Source organism: Eschrichtius robustus, chromosome 1 (assembly GCF_028021215.1).
Source record: "Eschrichtius robustus isolate mEscRob2 chromosome 1, mEscRob2.pri, whole genome shotgun sequence".
NCBI lineage: Eukaryota > Metazoa > Chordata > Mammalia > Artiodactyla > Eschrichtiidae > Eschrichtius > Eschrichtius robustus.
This window is the reverse complement of record NC_090824.1, coordinates 80,932,619-80,960,523: the sequence shown is the minus strand read 5'-3', so window position 1 is coordinate 80,960,523 and position 27,905 is coordinate 80,932,619. Positions and strand designations below refer to the sequence as shown.

The 27,905-nt window shown below is 38.0% G+C and overlaps 1 protein-coding gene and 1 pseudogene across 1 annotated transcript in view; one reads left to right on the top strand and one right to left on the bottom strand.

Annotated features, from left to right (window-relative positions):
- Positions 1–27,905, bottom strand: part of AVEN (apoptosis and caspase activation inhibitor) — a 185,136-nt gene that overhangs the window by 124,392 nt on the left and 32,839 nt on the right. Inside the window, exon 2 of the mRNA XM_068548749.1 lies at positions 23,240–23,417. Coding sequence (XP_068404850.1) covers positions 23,240–23,417 — 178 coding nt within the window. The remainder of the gene's footprint in view (positions 1–23,239; positions 23,418–27,905) is intronic.
- LOC137764896 (lupus La protein homolog pseudogene) lies at positions 9,549–20,244 on the top strand (annotated as a pseudogene).

The window sequence follows — 27,905 nt, the reverse complement described above, 5'->3', positions numbered from 1 at the left end:
CTCAAGGACACTTTGAAAGAAAGGATGGCCCATGCATATTTTCCTTTTCATTACATCCCTATATCTCTGTGCAATTTTGAACCTTGAAACGCTATTTCTATGAATGGAGAATCACAGGTGCTCTATTACTCTATGTTTCCAATAATAAGATCTTCAGGTAAGTGAGTCCTATCTGTTAAAGCTGCCAGGCTTCAATCAGAAAGACTGGTTCAAAATTCACTGCTTCTATTTAAAACTACAAATGAACTGGTCCAGAAAGACTGGGGGATCAGAGTAGATGATGAGAGAAGAAAATCTCTCTGTAGGCAGAGATCCAATATAGACTGGCCATTCTGATCAAAGTGGCACTTACGTATTATTAGTATTTCCCAAACAGCCTCTGAACATGTTGGGGAACTAGACTGTGGTAAATCCATTGCAGACAGAAGTCTCTATGAGATTTAAAAAAAAAAAAAAAGGAAAAGAAGTACATTTTAAAAACTGGGAAAAGTACCAAATGAAAAGTAAGTTGTACAAATTGGTCCTTAAAGGGTCTGAGAAAAACAGAAATCAGCCTGTTTTTTCCTTTCCCATGGTTCCTACACCCAAGAAACATTAGAAGGATATAAATCACAAACATGGAAACTAATCAGTAATATTCACTTCTATACTGAAGTCCCAGGTATAACGAAAGCAAATGTGGAAAATGGACAGAGGAAAAAGATATATATCCATGTCAGGCAAGAGTAGAGAGTAGGGGTAGCAAAACGAGACAGCCAAAAATCAGGCAATAGATGGAACTTTTGGCTTGCATGGTACTCCAGGTTTCTTCTTCATTCTATATGAATATGTTTGGGAAAGTTTATATACTTGAGAATATTCACCATTTTTAACTCTGAAAAAAATGATCTCTATTTTCTCTCTACATACCAGTCTGATTATTGTTTACCCCAAGGACACGACCCCCAAGGAATCAACTCAAATTCCTTTCCAAATAAAAACTGGAATTCAATGGGATGTCTACTGCTATGATTTGGAAACCACTCTATCTTATGAGCCTTCAGAAAAGATACTTATCTGAGCAATTCATCTCCAACAAATACCTATATGGCCTTAGGTTAAACCCCAACTTATATGGGTCTCAGTTTCCCAATTTGAAAAGTGAAAGATTTGGACCAAACGATATCTAAGACTGTTTCAGGGTGTACATTCTATGATGCCCCTTGAAGAATGAGGAAAAAGACATCAAAAGTTCAAAACAAACTAACTTCACTCAACTAAGAGTAGTTAGTTTGGGGAATTCCCTGGCAGTCCAGTGGTTAGGACTTGGTGCTTTCACTGCTGGGGCCTGGGTTCAATCCCTGGTCAGGGAACTAAGATCCTGCAAGCCATGCAGCATGGCCAAAAAAAAAAAAATTTAATAAAAACTTAAAATAAATTAAAAAAATAAAAATTCATTTTAAAAAAGAGTTGTAAAAAAAAAAAAGTAAAAAATAAAAAATAAAAATAAAAAAGAGTTGTTAGTTTGTCGCCCTTGGGGATCTTAAAGGGTACATGTGAAAAAGCAATAGGGACTTGAAGTGGTCAGGAAAAAAGCGACTTATGCGTGGCTGTATATGTTTATGTCAGCTGCTGATTACTGGAATAGCAGGAGCAACCCAAGAGATTTAAGACCGGTTATTAGAAGAAACCATTCAGGTGAGTCCTTGCTTGTTTTTAGCTATGAATTCATTATGTAATGATAGTTCTTAATTCTCTATTCTCCGGGTTTCAAAAAAAGAAACAACTCACTTTTTCACTATGATTTTGAGTGTTAAAGGAAAAAAAAAAGAGCATAAGAATAACAGGGGCAAAGACTTAAGATATTCTGGTTGAATAAGTACTGTTTTTTTTTTAATGATCCCACAGTAAACGAGGTACGGCTCATAGCAACCGGGCACAGTAGAGATGAGGCACAAGAAAATCAAACACGCAGAGCTGAAGACACATTGTTTTAAAGTTACATCAGGAACAGCAAATTCTTCTTTAGGAATTATACTGTATAGCTGACACATGCACACTCCTACACAGACCAAATTTAATAATATCTTTTTGTTAGTAGCTTACCTTTTAAGTACCGGTGTACCGGGAATGTCTTAACTTGACAAGACCTCACCCAGCAGCCTGCTCTAAAATGATTTCACGCTACCTGTTGCTTTACTTATATAAGGGTGTCCTGGTATAGTCCCTCACATGAACACTCCAATGGACTGCCCCTCAAGCAACACTCCCTCTGATTTCTCCAACTGTGGCCTGATGGTCATATATGATATGAGCACGACGTATGAATATCAAACATACACAAATGGGCTTCCTAGGAGAGGTACCCTGAGAGCAGGCAAAGCGTAAATGAGTACCTAAAAGCCTTGAGCATTACAATAGGTGGTCAAGTACCTAAATGGGAAAGAAAAGGGAACACCACAGAGAAAAAAAAGGGGCAGAGGTCTAATGATAAAACTGGTCCCACAACTTGGCCCATTTATCATTAGCTATACACAGAGCCCAAAATTACTTCCCGCTCTGAACAGAGGTATAGGCAAGTCCCTTAGCTGTTCCCAAATTCCATTTACACCATAAGCAAATTAAAGCATCAAGAACAGTAATGAAAACTACTAATGTGCAATACCATTCTGACTTCAAAATATAAGGGAGGGACTTCCCTGGTGGTCCAGTGGTTAAGATCCCTGAGGCTTTTAAAGTATACTCCTTCTGGGGCATTTAAAGAGGCATTTAGGGACTTCCCTGGCGGTGAAGACACTGCGCTTCCAATACAGGGGATGCGGGCTCGATCCCTGGCTGGGGAACTAAGATCCCACATGCTGCAGGGCAACTAAGCCCATGCGCTGCAACTACTGAGCCCACATGCTCTAGAGCCTGCACACCACAACTACTAAGCCCACATGCCGCAACTACTGAGCCCGCACACTCTGGAGCCCGCACGCCCCAACTAGAGAGGAGCCTGTGCGCCACAATGAAGAGCCCGCACGCCGCAACGAAGACCCAACGCAGCCAAATAAATAAATAAATATAAGGGAAATGATACAGTTCTCATATAGGTAACTCCAGCCTATCCTAAAAATGACATCACGACTGCCTCCAATCAGAATTCAAAAAAGACTAACCTGGGATTCAGAAATGCTTTGCAAATAAGGACTCTCTCACTTTAAAATGGGGATCATCAAGTTGTAAAAATGCTCAACGGCCTACTGAGGTTACAGTGAATTTATGTGTAAATATTACAATCAACTTTTTCCAAGACTCCTCTAAGCCCTGGCAACAATCCCTTTGGATTTTCTCTCAAAATTATAAGAAGACATCCAAATTAAAAATCCAAGAGGGTAATGTGAAAAATATTAACAACAGTGATGCCTTGTCAATTTTCCTAATATGAAGCAGATGAATTTCATTTACACATACACTGCATAAATAGGTTAACACATAATTATCCTCTTGCTCGAGTTGCTAATTATCAACAGTCAAGAAAAACTCATTTCCGTGTTAGAGCTCCCGAGTACCTCTGTCATAATAAGTCAGATAGTTGAAGTAAATCCCTATTTTTCCATACTTTTCAGTATAAATGAAACAAGTAGCAGGTGATAAGAGTAATGTTTCCATTCTCATGAGCAGATCAAAAGGCAACAAACTAGACAACAAAGATAACTTTTTTAAAGTAGCTAAAAGTTTTGTTTGTTTTTACTACAAGGGGGGCAAGGGGGTGGGACATAACTATTCCCAGACCATGAAATGACTCATTTTCTATACAATATACCAAAAGGGACTACTGCCACACAGCCAACTGCATGCATAGTCAGAAGGTAAGAGTTCAGTAAAGAATAGTGATGGGTTTTGGAATCAGGCTGATAAGAAAATTACACTGCAGTTTCACCATGTACTAGTGATGTGACATTAGGCAAATTATCTAACTTCCTTGAGCTTAATTTGCCTCATTTGTAAAACGGTCCAATATCGACCTTGCAGGGTTATCTTGAAGTTAAATAGAATGTTGTACATAAAGTACCAACTACCTGGCCAAGTGCTCTACAAATAAGAACTATTTTAACACGTTTTGTTTGAAATTTGAATTTGTTTGTGTCTACACCTCATCTACCCCCTCCACCCCAAATTAAGGCAGATATTGTTATTAACCTAAATTAATATGAAATGGCCCCAAAACATATCACAACAATGTTGCCTTCTCCATTGCAAATTCCTGCAAGAATACCCCCTCCTCTCATCTAAACCCTACTCTGATGACACCAAGAATTAGAAATGCTGTGCTTTGCAAAAAAAAAAAAGAAAGAAAAAAGAAATGAACGTATTCCTGACAATAGCTCATCACTAAAATCTGTTCTGGAGCAAAGCAGTAACATATGGTTAAGAGACCAAATTTCAGTCCAGTGGTCAAATTCAATTTGATTTGATCACTGCCAAATGGTGATCATATATTTTTTTAAGATCTTACAAATTTTTTTTAAATGCTGTAAGTCCTTACCCATATCTAGCACTGTAGCACTGTACCAAATACTATTGCAGATTTTCTCTTACTCAACTCAAATATCTAAGCAAGAATACATTCAGATTATGGGGCTGCTGAGAATAGCAGTAAGGATAAATGGTTATGTCATACGTCAAAATGTCAGGATGTTTTTCCCCTTATCAATCTAAAGACACATTAAACAGATTCTCTCTCTGGACCAGCCCCTGTTTGGACAGCACCCGGGGCAACAAAGGCTACCCTAGAATTACCCCAACTTCCATGGAAGATCAGCCACATAGGTGGTATGTGCTGGGATGACTGCTGGCTCCCTGAAGCATGCCTCCCTCTCATCTATCAACTGCTAGAGTAACTTTTGGAAGACTGCACCTCCTGATTGCATGGGACATCAAGACAGTCTCTTGCACAAGAAGCACAACATTAAACAAAGTTTCTTTTTTAATTGACATGTAGTTGATTTACAATGTTGTGTTAGTTTCAGGTGTACAGCAGTGATTCAGTTATACATATATATCTATCTATTCTTTAAATGAAGTTTTCCTGATCAATGGACTTTAGACATGTATACAAGTCATTTGGAATGAAGCTATTCATATATATATACATATATATATATATACACACACACACACACAAACACGCATATACACTCATGCATAAGTACACATACATACACACATACATACACATACATATATATATACACACATACATACGTACCTTCTTAATTGGTAACCAACACATCCTCAGAGATAAATAAGCATTTTGTAACTGATTAATGAAGAAATTAAAATCAATGATTGATGTTTTACCTTGTTTAACAAATGTACCCTCATTCACCCCATACAATTAATATAAATGCTTTGTCCCAGGCAATTCTTGGCCTCATTCTGAGAGAACTGGTTCTCCTGAGCCTTTAAGGAGAAACAGGACATTTGCATAACCTAAAAATATTTCCAAGATAGTTATTATTTACTGTCACTATTTTAACATATGCCCACCAATTCCTTGACACTCCTCCCCTGCGTAGGTGAAGCTTAATTCCCATCCCCTTGAGTGTGAGGAGGACTTAGTGAACAGAGAGTAGGAAGTAACTTGACCGTGGAGAAACCTGACAGATACCATCTTCATCAAGGGATCAGAGTCAACACAATCAGTAATGTCACATTGATAGCATGTATGCCAACAAGAAAGGCACGCCATCTCTGTGGTATTCCCCCCAACAAACTCCATAACCTCAGTCCAATCACCAGAAAATATCAGAAAAACCCAAACTGAGGGATCCTATGAAATACCTAACCACTATTCTTCAAAAGTGTCCAGAAAAGACTGAAAAACTGTCACAAATTAGAGGAGACTAAGGAGATAAATGAATGCAATGTGGTATCCTGAGTTAGAACAAAGAAAGCACATCAGTGGGGAGAAAACGGGGAAATTCAAATAAAGTCTGTAGTATACCAACATTAATCTCTTAGTTTTGATAAAGGTACCACGTTTATTTAAGATGTTATTTAACATTAGGGGAAGCTAGGTGAAGGGTATAAGGGAAGTATTGTTGCAACTCTTCTGAAAAATCTAAGTAGTATTAGAAAATTAAAAAGTCAAAAAACAAATAATTGGGCCTTAATATTACTTAGCATTAAATGAATCCACATGCAAGATATCCTGCAACTTGACCACCTTCCTCACTTGTTGGAACAGATTTATGCTAGGCGTCAAAGTGAGTTGCTTTTCATTGAAGACTATCTTCCCAGGACTATAGTTCTTAAAAAGGAGACAAACCGTAGTAGCAAATATATGAACCACTGATGAAATCACAACCAGCAGCTACAAATAACAGTTTATTCACCCATTCAGCAAGCTTATAGTCACGAACCATGTGCTGTGTACCGTGCCAAATACTGAGGATAAAAAGATCTACCCTCAATAGACACACAATCCAGTATGATCGGGTCAAGAGCAATGCACTCAGAAAAGCCTCCCTGACCTTCCCAAGATGAACTGGGTGTCCTCCCTTGGTTGTTCCACAGTTCTGTGCTGCCCACACTGAACTGTAATTGTTCGTTTTCTCACCTGTATTTTCCCACAATTGATACTTGCCAAGTACTATTCAGGGTCTGAGATTTTATCCTATTTGTAAGATAATAAGTTAGCCTATTACTGTTCCATGGATGCTGGCAGAAGACATGAGACTCCTGGATCAGAGACCAAGGACATGATTACTCAAGGCCAAAGCTTCATGTTCGTTTGCATTGGTTTCTCAGGCCCCCTCTGCCTCAGAGCAGTAATTCAAAGAGCCCATCGTGGAATCCTCTACATGCTATGGGTCATGTTACAGGAAAGGAACACCAAGCTTAGGAGACTCACTGCTCTTACAGTAAGTGGAAGCAAGCCTGACCTTTGCCTGGGGGAGATGTTACCTCATCCCTCACGGTTGCTTCTTGCCTCAGGTAGAGAGAGCGGTCAGGGTCCCACATTCTTGGCTTGTCCAACAGGAACATGCAGGAATGCTCAGGACCCCTGTTGCCTCTCCCAACAATCATCTTTTTTTTTTTATAATTAAGTTTTATTGGAATATAGTTGCTTTACCATGTTGTGTTAGTTTCTGATGTACAGCAAAGTGAATTAGTTATACATATACATATATCCCCTCTTTTTTAGATTTCCTTCCCCTTTAGGTCACCACAGAGCACTGAGTAGAGTTCCCTGTGCTATACAGTCGGTTCTCATTAGTTGTCTATTTTATACATAGTAGTGTGTATATGTCAATCCCAATCTCCCAATTCATGCCACCCACCTTCCCCCCTTGGTGTCCATAAGTTTGTTCTCTACATCTGTGTCTGTTTCTGCTTTGCAAATAAGTTCACCTGTACCATTTTTCTAGATTCCACATATAAGCGATATTATCCAATATTTGTTTTTCTCTATCTGACTTACTTCACTCTGTATGAAAGTCTCTAGGTCTATCCACATTTCTGCAAATGGCACTATTTCGTTCCTTTTTATGGCTGAGTAATATTCCATTGCATATATGTATCACATCTTCTTTATCCATTCCTCTGCTGATGGACATTTAGGTTGCTTCCATGTTCTGGCTATTGTAAATAGTGCTACAATGAACACTGGGGTGCATGTGTCTTTTTGAATTATGGTTTTCTCCCAGTATATGCCCAGGAGTGGGATTGCTCGATCATATGGTAGTTCTATTTTTAGTTTTTTGAGGAACCTTCATACTGTTCTCCATAGTGGCTGTATCAGTTTACATTCCCACCAACAGTGTAGGAGGGTCCAACAATAATCTCAATCACAGGGAATGTTTTAGGCATTTCTGTACCCTTAACACCTGGCATGACATGGGACACAGTGTAGACACTTGTTAAGTGTTTGCTAAATGAATGACTACCAGTTAGAAATCCTGAGTTTGAAGCCAAAGACAGCTGCTCAATATCAAGACCATGGACACAGTCACTTAATCTCCTTAAGCTTCATTCTCTTTATTTCTAGAAAATGTTCAAAAATAGAAACTCAAGAAAGGAAATAAAAGATAATGAAAAAATTACCTCCAAGGATTCTTCTGACAGATGTGATTCCCGCTGCATTCCCACCATGGAGGTAGAAATTCATGACAACAAACTTAGAATTCTACTAATTTTGGTTATCCAAAGTTATTCATGATAACCTCAAATTTCAATATAAAATTTCATAAAGACTAAACTGTATAAAAACAAGGCAGAAAACTCTACTGTCACAGAATTCTCAAGGTAAATATTAAAACCACGTAAATTATCTACTTAGTAAATGACAGATGAATAGATGAAGAAAACAAACTTTCTCAAACTTCATGATTTTAAGAGACTAGCAGTGTCATTAACACTGAAACATCTCCCTCTATGTACAATACACAGGATGCAATATTTAAGGGATAATAGATAATGACCACGTGACTATTACGTCCCTTCCACAAGTGCCAGTGACACATGTAAGATACAGATTTAATTTCCAAGAGGAATTCCCACCACAGATTATGAAAAGCTATGTGGGGAATGTACACCACACTCAGTCACTAAATTAAGCAGTATATATCGATATTTCATTAGCATCAGTTCCATTCTTAGGTTAACTGAAAATGCTGAGACAGATGTAGTATTCTCATAACAAATCATGCGAAGGTATTCCTTCCACTCCCTTCAAGTATGACAGTACACTAAGAATATACAACGCAGTATCCTGTATGGGTTTTAATCTTTTGAGTTAATGTCACCTTTCAGATGGAAAATATATATTTGAGTTTTTTTCCATCAAATTCATTTGATATTGGCTTTTTGTTTTAACCAAAAGAATCAACAGCACCAGGCAGTCCTTGGACCTGTCTCTTGCCTCAGCAGTGTTAGGTGGAACAGACCCAGGATTTGCCCCCTTCCTCCAGCCTCTTGATCACCCCTCAAACCCCCTCTCCAGCTGCAGCCTCCAGGACATCTTCTTGCCATCCTTTGCTTCCCACAACAGCTAACCCCAGATGTTGTGCTTAGCTCCTTGTTGCCAATCAACCATGAGCTCCCAGATCCACCAGAATTTTTCCACCAGGTCAAAGCTGCTATTACCCACCTGATCAACCTGCATCTGTGGGCTTCCTATACCTCCCTCTCTCTGGGCTTCCATTCCAGCTGCAAAAGTGTCGCTGGCGATGAGCTGCCGGAAAAATGCAAGGGCACCAAACATCTCTAGAAGATCCAGAAGCAAGGCTGCAGCTGAGTCCTCGTCCAGGACATGAAGAAGCGGCCTCAGGATGAGTGAGGTCACAGTCTGGGTGGCAAGGAAGGGGCCCTGGCCCTAGAGGAAACCCTGAACCGGGTCCTGCTGAAGCTGCATGCCCTGGGTTCTGCCCACAGAGACTCCCATCTCTTTGACTTCCTGGAGAAACACTTCCTGGACAACGAGGTGAAATTCATCAAGAAGGACAACCACCTGAGCAACCTCCTCGGGCCAGCCTGAGGCAGGGCTGGGTGAGGCCTCTTTGAAACGCTCAGCCGTAAGCATGGCTAGAAGCCTCCAGGGGCGGCACCTTCTAAGGCCTTGCTGCAGCTCCCTGGCCTCTGGACTTCTGCCTCCAGCCCCATGGCAGCTTCTCAACCAATCACAAACCCTCTCCCAAGATGCAGACCAAGTGTCAACAATAAAGCTTCCTTTTGCAGAGACAGATATACAAGAGAACGTGTATCTTAGATAATGTTGTACATGTAGACTTTAATGGATAGTGTCAAATGGGAAAGATACCAACTCTGAAGCCAGGCATACTTAAGTTGGAATCCTTATTCTGCTGCATATTAGACGTGTGAATGTTGCATATATTATTTAACATTGTTTGTAAGGCTTAATTTCAACACATGTAGAGATAATGAAATCTACCCTGTAGTTACCGTTCCGAATCAATGATATAGAAAAAAGCCTACATCCTGCACCTGGATGGTATTCAGGAAATGGCAGTACTTATTGCCATCAGCTTGTTAGCTTAAGGTCATTTGCTGTCACAGGGTCACTAATGGCCACAGGGATCCATTTACACACACACCCTTTACTTATTTTAAGCCTAACCCTTCTGAGAACACTGGAAGTGTTAACTTAATGCACTTGACTAAAATGCTATAGAATCATTGCAAAATTTAAAGAAGCCAGGAGAACAGAATTATAGGATTTTAAAAAAAGTTCCCTGGAAGTTCCCTTGTGGCCTAGTGGTTAGGATTCGGCGCTTTCACTGCCGTGGCCCGGTTCAACCCCTGGTAGGGGAACTGAGATCCTGCAAGCCGAGAGGCACAGCCAAACAAATAAATAATAAAATTAAATTCCTTGATAAATCACCTTGCCTGTCCCTGTGCCACAGGAAGGACAATTGTTGGATCCATTCCAGTCAAATGAGACCATATCTATTCTGAAAGATTTCCAATTAGGATGATTCCCCAACTCTCCCTTAGATGCCCAGTTAACATCTCATGTACAAAATGTACATGACAAAGGAAACCATAAACAAGACCAAAAGACAACCATCAGAATGGGAGAAAATATTTGCAAATGAAGCAACTGACAAAGGATTAATCTCCAAGATTTACAAGCAGCTCATGCAGCTCAATAACAAAAAAACCAACAACCCAATCCAAAAATGGGCAGAAGACCTAAATAGACATTTCTCCAAAGAAGATATACAGATGGCCTACAGACACATGAAAGAATGCTCAACATCATTAATCATTAGAGAAATGCAAATCAAAACTACAATGAGATATCATCTCACACCGGTCAGAATGGCCATCATCAAAAAATCTAGAAACAATAAATGCTGGAGAGGGTGTGGAGGAAAGGGAACACTCTTGCACTGTTGGTGGGAATGTAAATTGATACAGCCACTATGGAGAACAGTATGGAGGTTCCTGAAAAAACTACAAATAGAACTACCATACGACCCAGCAATCCCAATACTGGGCATATACCCTGAGAAAACCATAGGTCAAAAAGAGTCATGTACCAAAATGTTCATTGCAGCTCTATTTACAATAGCCAGGACATGGAAGCAACCTAAATGTCCATCGACAGATGAATGGATAAAGAAGATGTGGCACGTATATACAATGGAATATTACTCAGCCATAAAAAGAAATGAAATGGAGGTATTTGTAATGAGGTGGATGGAGTTAGAGTCTGTCATACAGAGTGAAGTAAGTCAGAAAGAGAAAAACAAATACAGTATGCTAACACATATATACGGAATCTAAGGAAAAAAAAAAAAAAAAAATAAAGGCCATGAAGAACCTAGTGGCAAGACGGGAATAAAGACACAGACCTACTAGAGAATGGACTTGAGGATATGGGGAGGGGGTGGGGTGAGATGTGACAGGGTAAGAGAGTGTCATGGACATATATACACTACCAAATGTAAAATAGATAACTAGTGGGAAGCAGCCGCATAGCACAGGGAGATCAGCTCAGTGCTTTTTGACCACCTAGAGGGGTGGGATGGGGAGGGTGGGAGGGAGGGAGATGCAAGAGGGAAGAGAAATGGGAACATATTGTATATGTATAACTGATTCACTTTGTTATAAAGCAGAAGCTAACACACCATTGTAAGGCAATTATACTTCAATAAAGATGTTTAAAAAAAAAAAAAAAAAAATGTACATGAATATCTAATCTATTTCCCTTGCATTTTACTTGAGCCCATTTGGTTTTTTCCACTGTCTTTAGGGCCTGGAACACATATGACATAATTATTAAATCACTTCTCAGACTTCTTTTCCTTAGCATCATAAACATTTCATCACAGATCCAATTTTTCCCATTTTTAATCATCTTTCAAGTTCCCTGTGTCACCTCTGTAGTTGTAGAGATTGAAAGAGGTCAACAAATCCCATAAGAGAAAACGAGTTAATGGCCATGGTGTTTTATATTCTAATTATATATGTCAGCATTATGCTGTTACTTTAATGATGCTCCCATGTTAATGGCATGATTTTAAATACCACTAGATTTTCTCAATTGTCACACTTACACTGTGTATCTACCCCAACAGTTTGCTTGTCTTTTCCTATAAAATAATTAACTTTTTACAGCACTTTATAGTTTATTTAATAGTTCTACATGATCCCTACAACCATCCTGGATTAAAGCAAGGCAGGTATTATTTTTTACAGTTTAAAAAAATAAAAAAGGAAGTTCCGAGAGTTTTACTCCCTCAAGGGCACGTAGTTAGTGACAACCAGAACCAAGACAGTTCAGCTGACATCCATCAATCCAATGCACCTTCCATTCTACAACCAAAACACACATACAACACTTTGGGTACACTTACTGAAATAGACGACTTTGTTATCACAATCCTATGGTTATGTCTGCCCTTTTCATAGCCTTTAAATTCATGTTCCATGCTATTCATATTAGAAGAGGTTCTACCCTGACCTTCATTAAAGGCTTTACCAAAATAACTCTTTTATTGTCTCTTTCTAGAGCAAGTAAAGAGAACTTATCAACTTCCACTTAAATATGACATTGATCATGAGCATTTATTTGCTCTGCTTCCCAAAACCCTCTTTTATATGAGGGTAATTTTTTAAAGCGAAGTATGAGTCCACATGAATAAAGAGACTGAGAGGGTAGACAGCAGAGTTGAGAGGAATATGCTAGATGCTGTTAGAATGTAACATGCAGATTTGATGATGTAGCCAGTTAGACATTTATCAACCAGAACAGTATCTGGAATACAAGTCAAATCCAAAAAGATTCAATAATGTTCTCTCAGGAAAAGTTCTAGTAAGAATAATCTAAATTATCTAATAGTCTAAATAAACATTCAGTTCATAAAATGAACTTGAGACATTTCAGTCACTGCGGCTCAGCTCTGAAGGACTGGGCTCAGGAAGACGGCAACAACAGCCAAAAATGGTGGTGGTGAAAAAATGGCTGCTCTGGGACCCAAATCAGTCATCGAACCAAGTGTTATTTGACTATAATTTGCCATAAGACAAATTTTTTAGGGAACAGATCAAACTGGATGAAAGCTGGGTACCTCTGGAGATAATATAATTCAACAGGTTAAAATCCCTCAGACTTTAATAGAAGTAGTAAGAAAATCAAAGTCAAAACCCATGAAAATAAATAAAGATAAAGCGAAAATCAGAAGCTCTCCATGCAAAACTCTCTCTGATGAGTATAAAATGTCTGATGACTGATGACCATAAAAAATGATGTAAGAACAGATCCATTTATGTAAAAGGCTTCTCAACTGGTACAACCCTTGGTGACAAAAGAAAGATTAGAAGATAAAGGTCAAGAACAAAATATTCAAATGAGAAACAGAGACCCCTGACCAAAAGCATAAAGACAGACTCTCTAATACTTTTCGAGAAAGATTAATTTGCAAAAAAATAAAAGAGAGAGAGAGAGAAGGCAAAATAAAGTATGCTAAACTGAGAGCTAAACAAGAAGAAAAACAGCAGTGCTATAAATGCTGAAATGAAATCTCTAGAAGAAAAGATTAGGTTTTTGCTGAGTTTTTTGGATGACTTAGATGATCCGACCTGTAGAGAAGATCTACACTTCCTTTCCTCAAATTGTGGGGAAATAAAGTGGATAGATTTCATCAAAGGTGCAAAAGAGAGAAATAATTCTATTTCATGAGAAAGCTAAAGCAGCACTAGATATAGCCGAAGAAGCCAATAATGGTAACCTCCAATTAGAGAACAAAGAAGAGAGGTGGGGAGTACCAGGAGAGATAAAACACAGCCCTGAAAAAAATCGTGGTGGATCAACCAGAATCCCTCAACAAATGGAAATCAAAAGGTCACAGATTTAAGGAAAAGGAGAAGGAATTAAAGCTGCCTAGGCTGGGTCTGTTTAAGGAAAACTACAGTTTCAGAGCAAGAAAATGAAAATTGACAGTGATGATAAACATGAAGCAGATGGACGAGTAAAAGTAGCCAGAGTCTTCATCAAAACAGTAGAAAACACAATGGTGCAGGAGACCAGTAGGGTAGCAAACAAATTTCTAGGTATTCAGCTGCTTCTATCTTTGGAGGTTTGAAAAAAAGAAAATCAAATTAGACCCACTTCAATGTCCAGCTGTAAGAAAGGAAAGATTTGTTTGTGTGTGTGTGTGTGTGTGTGTGTGTGTGTGTGTGTGTGCTTTAACCTGTGTGTGTACTTTAACCTTTTTGTTGTTGTTGTTCAAATAAAGATTTTTTTAATGGATAGTTCTGCTTGTGTTATTTCAAATGATTCCAATATCAAAGGGAATGTTTTTCCACTAAATTGCCTTTGTAATATAAGAATATATTAGCAAAAACTAATAAAATACATATCAAATAAAAAGAAAAAAACAAAAGAACTGAATCAAGGAGGGCAAATACAACTCAACTGTCCCGCTGCTTCATGGGAAAAAAGGTTCAAAGTTTAATGAAAAAATATAGGCTGCTAGAGTGACAGCCTTCTTTTCCCTTTCGGTCTAATTGCTGGCAAAAGGATGCAGAGGCAAGAAAATCTAATATTAGAATGAAAATCTCCCCCCAAAATCAACTTTTCATAAAGTTACACTGAGGAAGATATATAGTAGCTTTTTTTGGAAGGTCTAGTTGGCTTTATTCGATGATTCACGAATCAGTCAGCATCCCATCTATAGGATAGATGGGCTTTTCCTATAACAGCTTTGAATGAAAATATACCTAGAAAACTATGCTGACCAAACTGTAGTCTAATCATTTTTATTTGTTCCACTTAAAATAAACAGCTTATAGACTTGCACATAAAAGACTGTTTGCCTCATGTTTATCTTCAACGTTGCCCCAGTGCATCCTGCTCACACTGGAAACATTTGTCTAACTCTGGTTATCTGTGACATCTGAAAGAAGAAAATAAAGCATATGGCATGCTTTCAATAACTCACCATTTGAAAAAAACGTAGGAGGCAGAAAAAATGCTTAAAGATCGAAGTTTTTATGCCTGAATGTGAGAGTATGGTACCATTTTCAAAGGTTTTGAAACATAACCTAGAACTGCAAGAATACTGTTCAAAAAGAAAAGCTGAAGGCATGATTAGCTATAAGCTGAAGGCTTCCAGAAAGAGTACTAAACAGATGTCTGAAGACTCCCAATCCTACCAGAAAAAGGACTTCAAGCAAACTAGTACCCTTCCCATATCCTCCATTTATAAAAATGAGATGCCACTGCCCCTGGCCAGAAACTCAAACAAAGCAAAAGCACCTGCATGTTGAAGACACAGGTTGAAGGTGCTGAAAACGGCTGCTTCTCCCAAAATGTTTCCCATGGTCTACGGTAGTAACAAATTCTACCATGAGAAGTCCACTTTTACACTTTTTTTTCCCCTTGTATAGAGAGATACATAAAGAATAGGCAATAGATATAGACAACTTAAAGAATTATTAAACAAACACAAGGAACCATTATCCAGATCAAGAAACAGAATACCGCCGATGCCACAGAAGCCTCCCTACCACCCCCCACGCACACCTACTATGCGCCCTCCCCAATCATTTCCCCTCATCTCTCCACTGGAGGTGACTGCAGCCCTGATTTTTGTAATAATCATGTCCTTGATTTTCATTTTACCATTTAAACATGCATCCCTAAATAACACAGTTTACTTTTTGTTGTGTTTGAACTTTCTATGAATAGAATCATACTGAGGTATTTTGGAGGTATTCACATAAGGTTTCAGAGATTCATCCACTTACAATATTTATGTACTCATCCCACTGTTAATGGGCATTTGAGTTGCTTCCATTTGTGACTCTTCTGAACAATACAGCTATGCACATTCATGCACATGTCTCCTGATACACACGTGCTAGGATTTCTCTAGAGTATCTCCCAAGGTTGGAAGTACTGGAGTGTCAACTTTACTGGAAAATGACAAACTGCTTTCCAAAGTTAATATACCAACGTACATATACACCAACTGTGTACAAAATAGAAATTCACTCTTTGAATTCATTCATGGTCTACAAAAATTCACCACTGTAATGGAAATCCTACTAGGAGAAGAACACCCCATTAAGCTAGGTATACTCTTAGCAAAAGGTCTGCCTTCAAAATGGCAGTTGAGAACTGGACCAGAGGTGTATGCAAAGCACAGCTAATTCTGGAATAGGAAATAATGTCTAAAGAACAGTCCAAAGCATAGACTGAGAAACCAAGCATGGATGACACACTGCGATGGCAATGGTGATTCTTCATGACACGTGGCAGACACTGAGATGGGGGAGAAAAGCAGATTAATAACTATAGGGAACAAAGCGCTGGAAAGGGGAAAAGACTGTTTTATCACTTAACTTAAGGCCACCAACTTTTAAATGTTTAGTAACTCAGACCACCACCACTGATTATTCAAGAAATAGACTCAATAAGTCAGTTATATTATACCCAAGGATAACTTTTAATTTCTCAGGAAAACAAAGATATATAAATTCTGTTGGCAACCAGTGCTATTATGTCTAACATTCAAGGAAAAAAAGAAATTGGACTTTATTTTACTGAACACAGTTAACTAAGCTTCTATCAACAAAAAATTTCAGATAAATACTAAATCTAGGCACCTTGGTTACACATTAAGCAGAACTAAAATCAGTGGTAAATTTGGGATAAGATGCTGACATCATCAAATCAAACACTTACTTCCTACTATTCCTGCACTTCCTACTGAGAGAAATAGCATTGCCTAAGATTAGACAGAAACATGATAAAATAGGATTCAAATCCAGATCTGTTCTACTTAGAGGCCTGTGACCTTCTATAAAGCCAAACTGAAAATCAACTAATCTAAAAATGGTCGTAAAAGTTTCATTTATACAAGATAGGTAAGCGGTAGAGATCTACTACACAGCAGAGTACCTGTAGCTAACAAGACTGTATTGTATACCTAAAATTTGCTAAGAGGGTAGATCTTAAGTGTTCTTACCACCAAAATTAATAATAAGATAAAGCAGATGGGAGGAAATTTGGGGGGCTGATGGACATTCTATGGCCGCAACTATTTCACAGGTACAAACTTAATCCCCAAACTCATCAAGTTGTATATGTTAAATATGAACAGCTTTTTATATGTCAATAATACCTCAATAAGGTTTTTTTTTTTAAAGTTTGTGAAAGAATGTAGCAACTGATAAAATTTAACACTCTTCAGAAAACAAAGCAAAACTTGAATTTTTAAGAGAAAATACAAGAGAACATATCTTTGTGATCTTGAGGGAAAGATGAACTTCCCAAACGAGGCACAAAACAACACATACTGTAAGACAGAAAGATGATAAATTCAATTACATTAAAACATAAAACCATGAACCAAAAGATACCATTACAAAAGTAAGAGAAAATCCCATAATAGAAGATATCTGTGAAAATAAACATCAAAAGATAAGTATCAAGAATATATTAAAAATGTATGTCAAGAATATATTAAAAATATATGTCAATAAGAAACAAACAAGCCAAATGGTCAAAGAATGTGTGCAGGCAGTTCATAGAAGCAAGCTAGCACAGCAAAAAAAGATGCTCAGCCTCAACAGTTAGCCAAGGAAATGCAGCAACCCAGCCCTCCACGCCAGCTCAGAGCCACTCACTCACGCTTTTATACTAGAGTATATCATTATCATCATTTACAACCTCTGCCCCACTAAACCCAAACTTGAAATGCTCCACTCTATGGCCACCACTTCCCCCCTTTCCGACTCATACCCCTTCAAGGAGGTCAACAATCCTTCTGCACAGAGAAATCTACAGTCCACTGATCCCACTATCTTTCCTCTGCCCCTCACCTCTCTCATGCTTGCATGTCTCTCTTTACCCAGCCTGAATGCAATGGCAATCATTCTAATCACCCCTTTTCTGTTTCTCACTTCATTGCATTTGCTTGGCTGAACAACAATATAATCATGATTAAATCCTACTCTCCATCCCTCCATACCTGCACCCATACAGCAGAATGTGAATGGGGGAAAAACACACCTTTGCTCACCTTAAATTCATGACCATCAACCTCCTGTGGGCGTCCATTAGCACCCAGCAAACAAACCACATTTTCCTATTTCATTCAATTTCCCACTCTCTAGACAGCTGTTTCTTTCTTTTTTAGTATTTTTTTATTATTGAAATGTAGTTGATTTACAATATTATGTTAGTTTCAGGTATGCAAAGGGATTCAGTTATATATTTTTTCAGACTATTTTTCATTATAGGTTATTATAAGATACTGAATCTAGTTCCCTGTGCTATACAGTAAATCCTTGTTGCTTATCTATCTTATGTATAGTAGTTTGTACTTGTTAATCCCATACTCCTAATTTATCCCCCTCCCTTCCCCTTTGGCAACCATGAGTTTGTTTTCTATAGATAACTATTTATCTTCTACTCTCTCCTCACATTTCCAACACCTCCTCCCTGACTCTGACAGCTTTCTCATTTCACTAAGAAAACAGAAGCAACCAGAAGAGAACTTCCTCAAGCCCCCATCATATCTACCCACCTACCTATATCTATGCCCAAATATTCTGGGTTTCCTCCAATTACAGTTGAAAAACTGCCCCAGCCCCTGGCAGTGGGCAATTGCTCCATCTGTACAAACGATTCCATCACCTCATGTGGACCAAAGAACACAGATCCAGTAATTCTCACCTCTTCTCATGTTATTTTTGACCTCTTTTCTGGATCTTTCTATCAACAAATAAACATGCAATTACTTCTCCCATGTTTAAAAAATATGTTTTGACCCACTTCCTCCACCAGCCCATTATTCTCCTTCCCTTTATAAACAAAATTCCTCAATATTAATAGTTGTTTATACTTTCTGTCTCAAATGTCTCTCCTTCCATATTCTTTTTGAATCCAAGAAAGAATTTATCCCACCACTCCAACAAAACTGCTGTCACTAAGATCACCAGTAACCTTATGTTGTTAAATTCAACTGTCAATTCTTGGCTCTCATCAGCTGTGTTTGACACAGATCCCTCTTTCTTTCTGGAAACACTCCTTCATTCCTTCTTCATTCTCCTTTGCTGGTTCTTTTCTCATTTCCCTAACCTCTAGACACTGTGGTACCCAGGGCTCAGTACTTTTCTAGTCAATAACTCCCTTGGTCATCTCATGCATTCTCATAACTTTAAACACCATCTAGCATCACCCAAATGTATATCTCCTGTCCAAACCCGGGTCCCGAACCCCAGATACCTTTATCCAACAACATGCTTGATATTTCCGGTATTTCCAATATTTCCTGTTGGATGTTGTGCTGGGTCTCTTGCAGTTACCACTCCAGATTCACTCTCCACCCGTCCCCTCTCTGTTCTGCCCTAGGAGGTTGATCTACATGGATCACAGCTTCAGGCTTCCCTTGCCTTCTGACTTCCAGTAGGTTAGGCTTATGGGGAGCCTTGGCAGGAGAATGGAGGAAAAAAGGAGTCTAAGACCAGAGCACTTATTCCCCTGTCCCTCTCCCTGGAGAGTCACCTTTGCTGGCCACATCTTTAGACCAAAGGCGATTCATCCTCTCAAGGCAAACTTCTCACATGAAGCTCTCCTTCAGAGTTCTAGTAACAGGAGTGGTAACATCTCTGCCTTTACCTGCCCTCCCAATGCTGTACTATCTTTGTGCTTTCCCTACATGCTACCTGTAACTTTGTAAATGATTCCTTCGTTAAAACTTCTTTATAATTATACTGAGTGTACCGTCTATTTCCTACAGGATTTTGACTAACACAGATGCCTAACTGGCATCTCAATTTTAACACGTGCAAACTGAGCACATCCTATAGTTTTATCCATCTCATTTAATGTCAAACCCCTTCTTCTAGCTCTGCAGGCCGCAATCTTGGCGTCATCCTTGTGCATCTTTTAATCTCATACACCACATTTGCAAGTCCGATCTTATACCCTACATTTGCAGTTCTTCCAAAATAGATCCGAAACTCAACCATGTTTTACCACCTCCACCGCTATCACCCCTAGCCCCAGCCACCATCAGTGCTTGTCTGCGTTGCAGTCGGCCCTTCATATCTGCAGGTTCCACATCCGCGGATTCAACCACAGATAGAAATCTGCAGATCCAGAACCCACGGAAACAGAGGACTAGCTGTACTACACCATTTTACGTAAGGGACTTAAGCATCCACAGATGTTGTTATCCACTGGGGGTCCTGGAACCAAACCCCCATGAATACCGAGGAACAACTGTATTTCAATAGCCTCACTGGTCTACCTGCTCCCTCCCTCACCAGTCTTCAGGTTATTCCAACTCAGCAGCCAGAGTGATCCCGTTAAAACAAGAGTTAGCTATATCACTCTTCTCTTCAAAACCCGCCAGTGGCTGCACATTTCACTCTGAGTAAAAGCCAACATCTTTATAATGGTCTACAAGCCTCCAGGTGATCTGGCCACGTGACGCATCTCTGACCTCACCGCCTACCTGCTCACCTTGCTCCAGCCACGCTGGCCTCTCTGCTGTTTCCTTTACTCCTATCGCAAAGCCTTTGAACTTGCTCCCGCCTCTGCCGGGAACTCTATTCCCACAGATATCCTCAATGCCTGCTCTCTCACCTTCCTCAGGTCTTTTATTCAAATGTCATCTTATCGGTAAGACTTTCTCTGGCCACCTCTCTAAAACTGTAAGGCCCCTCCTCACTTCATTTCTACCCTAAGCAATTATATCCATTTGACATCTTACATAGTTTCCTTTTCTTTATTCTGTGTCTCCACCCTCTAGAATGTCAACTCCACCAGGCAGGTGTTTGTGTCTGTTCTGTTTCACTTCTGTATGCTCAGCCTCTGAAACGGTACCTGGAAATGGTGGGTGCTCCAATAATTGAAGGAACCTCAACTAGATACCACTCAATCAATTGGCCACAATAAAAATTTTTTTAAAAAGTCTAACAGTGCTTTATTGGCAAAGGCGGCAAACACTAGGAAGTTCAGCTCATCTCCTCTTTGGAGAGCATTTTGGCAATATCTAGGAAAGTTTACGATGTGCACGTCTAGGATGTTTTTTCTGGATTGTATATTTATTTATACAAACAAGGATAGTATACTAAAAAATCAGGATCATCCCAAGGAGTATGGTCAGTGATACTTTTTCTGGGTTGTATATTTATTTATACAAATAAGGACAGTATACAAAAAATCACAATCATTCCAAGGAATATGGTCAGCCTATCTAGAGGACATTCTTAATATTTTATGATCACAGAATGAACGCCACTTCTCAAAAGTAATCCAATATAGCCTACCCACCATAGAGGAAGAAAGCAAGGCAGCTCTTCTCAGGCTTATGCTGTAGTGAAAAGAAAATGATAGATCAGCAGCAGAGTGGGAAAGAAATGTAAGCACATATCAAGATGTGACAGTTGTCATCTCCCAAGAAACTAATCACCGATAAACAAACGGCTTAAGAAATCAGTAAGCAAAGACAGACTACAAGAAAAATATACATATAAGACCCAAACCATGCCAGGCTTTAAGTTATAAATAAAACGCTACAATAAATAACCAAAATCATAAGCCAATGTGCGTAACTGTTGGATTAGACTAGCATTCTGAATTGCTTTCAAACATTTATGCAGTCTCTTTTATTGCCAGATACCGTCCTAGTAACTTGACTACACAATTGATTCAGTTAAATCCACTGGTAGGTAGTCCACATGTTCATTTTATGCACTACTTCAATTTGCCCCCTAAATCTTTTAGTGGAACAGCTGATAAAAATTGAAACTGACCAGCCCACATTTTATCCTTCTCCTATCTTGAATAAAAGTGCTTATCAATCCATAACTGGCCAAAATGCAGGTAATAAGAGGGAAACACTCATCTGAGTGGCAAAAAGATGAGCTACCAGTCCCTGAACAACGAGTTGGATGCCATCATCCACACAAGGGGGTTACGCTACGTGGCATAAACATAATGACCCCAGGCTGAATCTGCTCTCCTACCCAAATCTAATACTGTCTCCACTTACCTCTTCGTTTCCTACTCGAAGGGTTTATTCTAGTAACTTGGAAGACAATTCACCACTTTATGATACTTCGTTTGGTGCAGGCATTCAAAAATACAGGCAGATGAGAAAAGAGATAGGTACAACTCAACAGCAACATAAAAGTCGGGGAGAAGAAGAAATTCAAAGCCAACTATCTGAAGATACTACTTTCACTTTATTTCTCTGTTTCTCATAGCTTCATCCTTTAAATTTTTTTTAACCTGGCAACTTTTTTGAGGTAATTGTAAATTCAGATAGTTATAAGAAATAACACAGCAAGATCTCCTACACGGTTGGCCCCAATGATAACATTTTGCACAACTATAGTATAATATCCCAACCAGGAAATGACATTTGACATAGATGGAATCCACCAATCTTATTTAGATTTCCCGTTTTATTTGCACTCACTTTTATGTGTGTGTATATAAGAGTTTGTGTGTCCACCACCACAATCAAGATATTGATCGGTACCAGCACCGCAAGGATCCTTCGTGTTGCCCTTTTATAAGCACATCCACCTCCCACCCACTCCCCATCCGTAACTCCTGAAAACCGAAAGTCTATCCACCATTTATCCTTTGAATTCTTATGCCACACGCTGGTAGGGAATAGCCTTCTATACAACCAGCTCTGGTCCATTTCCTGTTACTACTCTCAGGCCTCACACTGCTGTGCGTTGCTCAACAGAGTCAATCTTAAACAGCTGGTCAAAGAAGGCATGAGTTTCTCACCTTGCTGACAGAGAAGACTGTCCAAAACCAACAAAGAAAAGTATCGGTGTTCAGACACATATGGCTCCAATATGTGCCTACCCACTAATATGTAAAAGGAAAAAAGAACGTATATGCTAGAAACTTTGTAAAGCTTTGTATAAACTTCAGTACTAATTCCTCTGAAATCAAAGAAAACACTTCTGTTTCTCAGCCTACCCAATTCAGAGGGGCATAGTTTAGCATTTTTCATTCCTATAAAGCCTTTTATCCATTTCAACCAGGACTTAAGTCTTTCTACATCAGTACATGGAAACCCAGATTTCCATTTAAAGAAATGTCACTTTTTCCTTGCCAACCATTAGACACACTGTCCTTTCCTGAATTTAAAATCCAAAGAACAATGAATTTCTAGTTATTAAAATGCTATTTAAAAAGGAACACAAATGCCTATGCAACTTTCAGAGCACTAAGCAGTAAGCGTGCAACTGGAATTCATACCTGCAGAGCTGAGGAGAACACTGAAATCTGTCCCCCGCTGGGATTCTCCACTTTCATTATCGACCTCTTTTTCAGTATCTTGATATCGATCCCAGTTAGAAACTATCTTCCTTTTAGAATAGTTTCCCTGTTCTTCATTCTCTTCTCCATAGGTCTCTGCATCACTGTCATCTTCGACCTGCAATCATGAGAGACAAATCGATAAGCAGGCAGTGGAAATCTTAACCTTAGTAGCCTTAGCAGTAAAAATTTTTAAAAACAAATCAAAACAAAAAAATAGTATATAGGTATCACGATAAAGAGCACATCTTATAAACCAAGCTCTATGCAAGTATTAAATAATATTTCAAGAGATCCCCATTATATCAGAATGTACTTTCAGCGTAAACTCTTCATTTAGCTGTGAAAACGAAATCTGATGAGATCCTACCTAAAATCGGTGTAACTGAATCACTAAAGTCTACCCCCAATGTAATCCTATTTCAAGAGTGGTTTCTTCTTACTGAAATAATCAAGGCTATAAGAGTCTTAAATTCAAAAGACTTTAGGATGGAAATTAGTTCTTCCAACTTACAGATTTTACAAACACATTCCGTAAGTATATTTTATAAGCTTTAAATGGGAACCTACTCAGATGCATTCTAGAGAACAGTTTCCAGACTTGGGCATTAAAATGTTAAGAGGGCATGCAGAAAAATGCAGAATGTGAGAAATTACAAAAGATAAAGGGTCTAGTTTCTTCAATAAATAAATTGCAAGGGAAAATAAATGATGGGGGAGGAGGGAGAAACCTATAGATTAAAAGAGCTTAATAAGAAACTAACACACCATTGTAAAGCAATTATACTCCAATAAAAATGTTAAAAAAAAAAGCTTAATGGACACCTAACCATTGTAATGTTGGGAACTTATTTGTACTCTGATTCAAACACTATAACTAGACAAAATCACTTATAAGACTATTGAAGAAATGTGAACAAGATATTTTCTTATATTAAGGAAATATTGTTATTTTATTTACTTATTGTTTGGTGTGATACCATTATTTTTTTAATGTTTTTATCTTTTAGAAATAAATATTGAACTATTTATGGATGCAAAGATATGACATGTGGGTTTGCTTCCAAGTAATAGGCGGAGAGGAATGGTGGGTAGAGATGAAATAAACTGGGCATAATTTATCATTTCTGAAGCTGGATGATGAGTAAATGGAAATTCATTATATTATTCTATCTATTTTAATATGTGTCTGAAATTTTCAATAAAAGATTAAATTTTAAAAAAGATTTATATAGAATCTAAAGATACAATTCAAAGGAGTATCCCAAAGATTATAAAATCCTTACCAAGAAAAGAATTTGTGAAATATATTAAAATAATCCATCTGTACAGGATGAGTTAGACTTTTTTAAAGTAAGTTTTTATTAACACAGAAACAGGCATGTACATTGCAGAAAATTAGGAGGGAAAGACAAGTAAAAATATTAAAACCCCACATTCCCATCACCTGGGAGTACCACTACTAACACCTTAGTATATATACTTCCAGACCTTTTACTATGTAAAGATTAATATATACTTTATTTTGGTAATCAGTTTTTCATCAATATTCTCCACTTCTGCATTTCAGTAAATTTCATTTCATATAACATCCAGACTATTTCCAAATTTCCCTGACTGACCAAAAAAATTTCCTTTACAGTTGGTTTGTCTAAGCCAGTATCCAACTCATGATCATGTGTTGTATCTCAGTGCTTGTCCCTTAAGTCTCTTTGAATCTAGTACAACCTCTATTTTTATGACATTGATTTACTGAAGAGACCAGTACAGGTAGAATGCAAAAGGACCCATCTTCTGTCTGGCTGCTTCCTTGTGGTGTTAGTGTATCAGTTTACAGGAAAGAGTGGATAAAAAAATTTTTTTAATCTAAACACCCAATAGAGTCAGGTATTTTTTGGCTAAAATACATCACAGATGGTGCTCTGAACCTTATGTTACATCACATCAAATGACAGACGATAAATGGCTAAGCCAACATAAGTAAAGCTAAGATTAACCAATGAATTTGGATGATGAAGCCTCATCCACCCACTGTATGGATATGTTTTCCCTGTTACATCTAGGAAATTGTCTGTGTAGTGTTATTTTGGTCCACTACAAATTTCTAGTTCCCCGTCAACCACTCACCTAACAAATTTAACAGTAGTCAACAGTCCTCACCTGAATCGAATTTTTATAAGTTTTCATGAAATAATGGAGTAACTGACCTTTCAAGATCATTTTCAGCACTCAAATATCATAAACCTCCTTGACAGCACCCAAAAAATGGCAATCCACATTATATTCTAGAAATTGCAGAGACTGCCTGAAACCTAGAGGTTTCCTACCATTCCTGCAAGTTTCTCAGAACCATAAGATGCTGGCAGATTAAAGGTATGTGACTGAATGAGATCTGCTATATAAATAACAAATACCAGGAACATCCTAAAGAAAATAGCTTTGCAACTGATGAGAATTTGGGGAATAGAACTACAGCTGAAAAATACTTGCAGGGTTTAATTTGAGAAAATCCAATATTCTTTTGCTGACCCACTGGGTAAACAGAGTTCAGAGAGTCTTCTCCAGTTAGTAAAAAACTTTGAACACAGATATAGCCATGGCAAAAATGTAACCCTGAGCAAAATAATTAGCTCGATGTAAAAGGATTATCATCTGAAACACCCGAGGAAGTATTAACACAGAAATAACCACTGAAATGGAAGACTGGAGACCTAGATAGAATTAATGACCCTGCCATCACCTCATTTAATATTTACAGAGTGTTTATAATAGGCTGGGCCTCACACAGCTGAATGACTCACTAATCCCCAACTTAGAAGAATCACTGAACAAGAATCTCATTACCTCCACCCAACAGTGGAGACAAGAAAAGTCGTCATTAGCCTCCATCACAAGAGGGTAGTAGAAGTAATAAAGTTTAGAATACATTTGATGTAACTTAGAGAAAGGTGTATCTTAAAAACTCCTAGAGATTTTATGTTTGGTTCATCTTGCAAAAATCTGGGACAAAAAATAAAATATGCATAGTCCCATGATGGAGAGAAAGAACAGAACAAATAAGAAAATACTGATGAAAGCAATGTGAAAACTAAATAGGAAGGCATCATTATTATGTTAACATCATCATTATGAAAGTAGTCTGGTGTATACTGTGAACTATAAGACACTGATGAAAGAAATCGACAGTACAAATAAATGGAAAGCTAGTTCATGTTTACAGATTAGAAGAATTAATAGTTAAAATGTCCATACTACCCAAAGCAATCTACAGATTCAGTGCAATCCCTATCAAAATTCCAATGGCATTTTTCACAGAAATAGGACAAACAATCCTAAAATTCGTAAGGGAACACAAAAGACCCCAAATAGCCAAAGCAATCTTGAAAAAGAACAACAAAGCTAGAGGCATAACACGTCCTGATTTCAAACTACATTACAAAGCTATATCAATTAAAACAGTATGGTATTGGCCTAAAAACAGACACATAGCTCAACGGAACAGAATAGAGAGCCCAGAAATAATCCCATGCATATATGGTCAATTAATTTATGACAAAGGAGCTAAGACTATACAATGAGGAAAAAAACAATCTCTTCTTTAAATGGTGATGGGAAAACTGGAGAGCCACATCCAAAAGAATGAAACTGGGCCCCTAACTTACCCCATATACAAAAATTAACTCAAAATGGATTAAAGACTTCAATGTAAGATCTGAAACCATAAAACTCCTGGAAGAAACATAGGCAGTCAATTCCTTGACATAGGTCTTGGGAATGAGGTTTTGGATTCGACAACAAAAGCAAAAATAAACAAGTGGGACTACATCAAACTAAAAAGTTTCTGCACAGCAAGGGAAACTACCAACAAAATGAAAAGGCAACCTACAGAATGGGAGAAATATTTGCAGATCATATCTGATACAGCCTCTCTTCCAATAACTGTTTTTAAAAGCAACTGTACAAAACAATATGTGCATAATTATATTTCTATACGTTACAGACCCAACAATACATTTGCCAATAACAGCAAAAAGGAGGTGAGTGGGAGCAAAACTGTATTAGTCTAAGGAAATAACTATGTGGGGAATACCCAAAAACAAATGAAAAAAACTAGAAATAGGAAATAAGAAGGCTCTTGTAACAAAAGCCATAAATATATGCTTACTCTTCTTTCTTCTCTCATATTCTTTAAAAGATATAAAATTATATAAGGTAATAATTATAACAATGTGTTACTGGTTTTGTAACATATGGATGTAATACGTATAACAACAATGCCGCAAGAAGGGGAAATGGGGACTAGAGTGTATTGGAGTAATGTTTCTATATCTCATTGGAATTAACTTATCTGATGCAGATTCCAATAAACTAAAAGGTATATGGTAAGCCCTAGAGCAACCATTAAGGAAATAACTACAAAAAAGTGAAAAAAATCATTAAAGGAATTAAAATGTTACATTAGAAGTATTCACTTGGTGCAAAAGAAAGCAGTAAAGGAGGAATAGAGGAATGATATACATGAGACATGTGGAAAACAGAAAGTAAAATGCAGATACAAATATCCAACTGTATCAATCATAACATTAAATATGAATAGATTAAACAA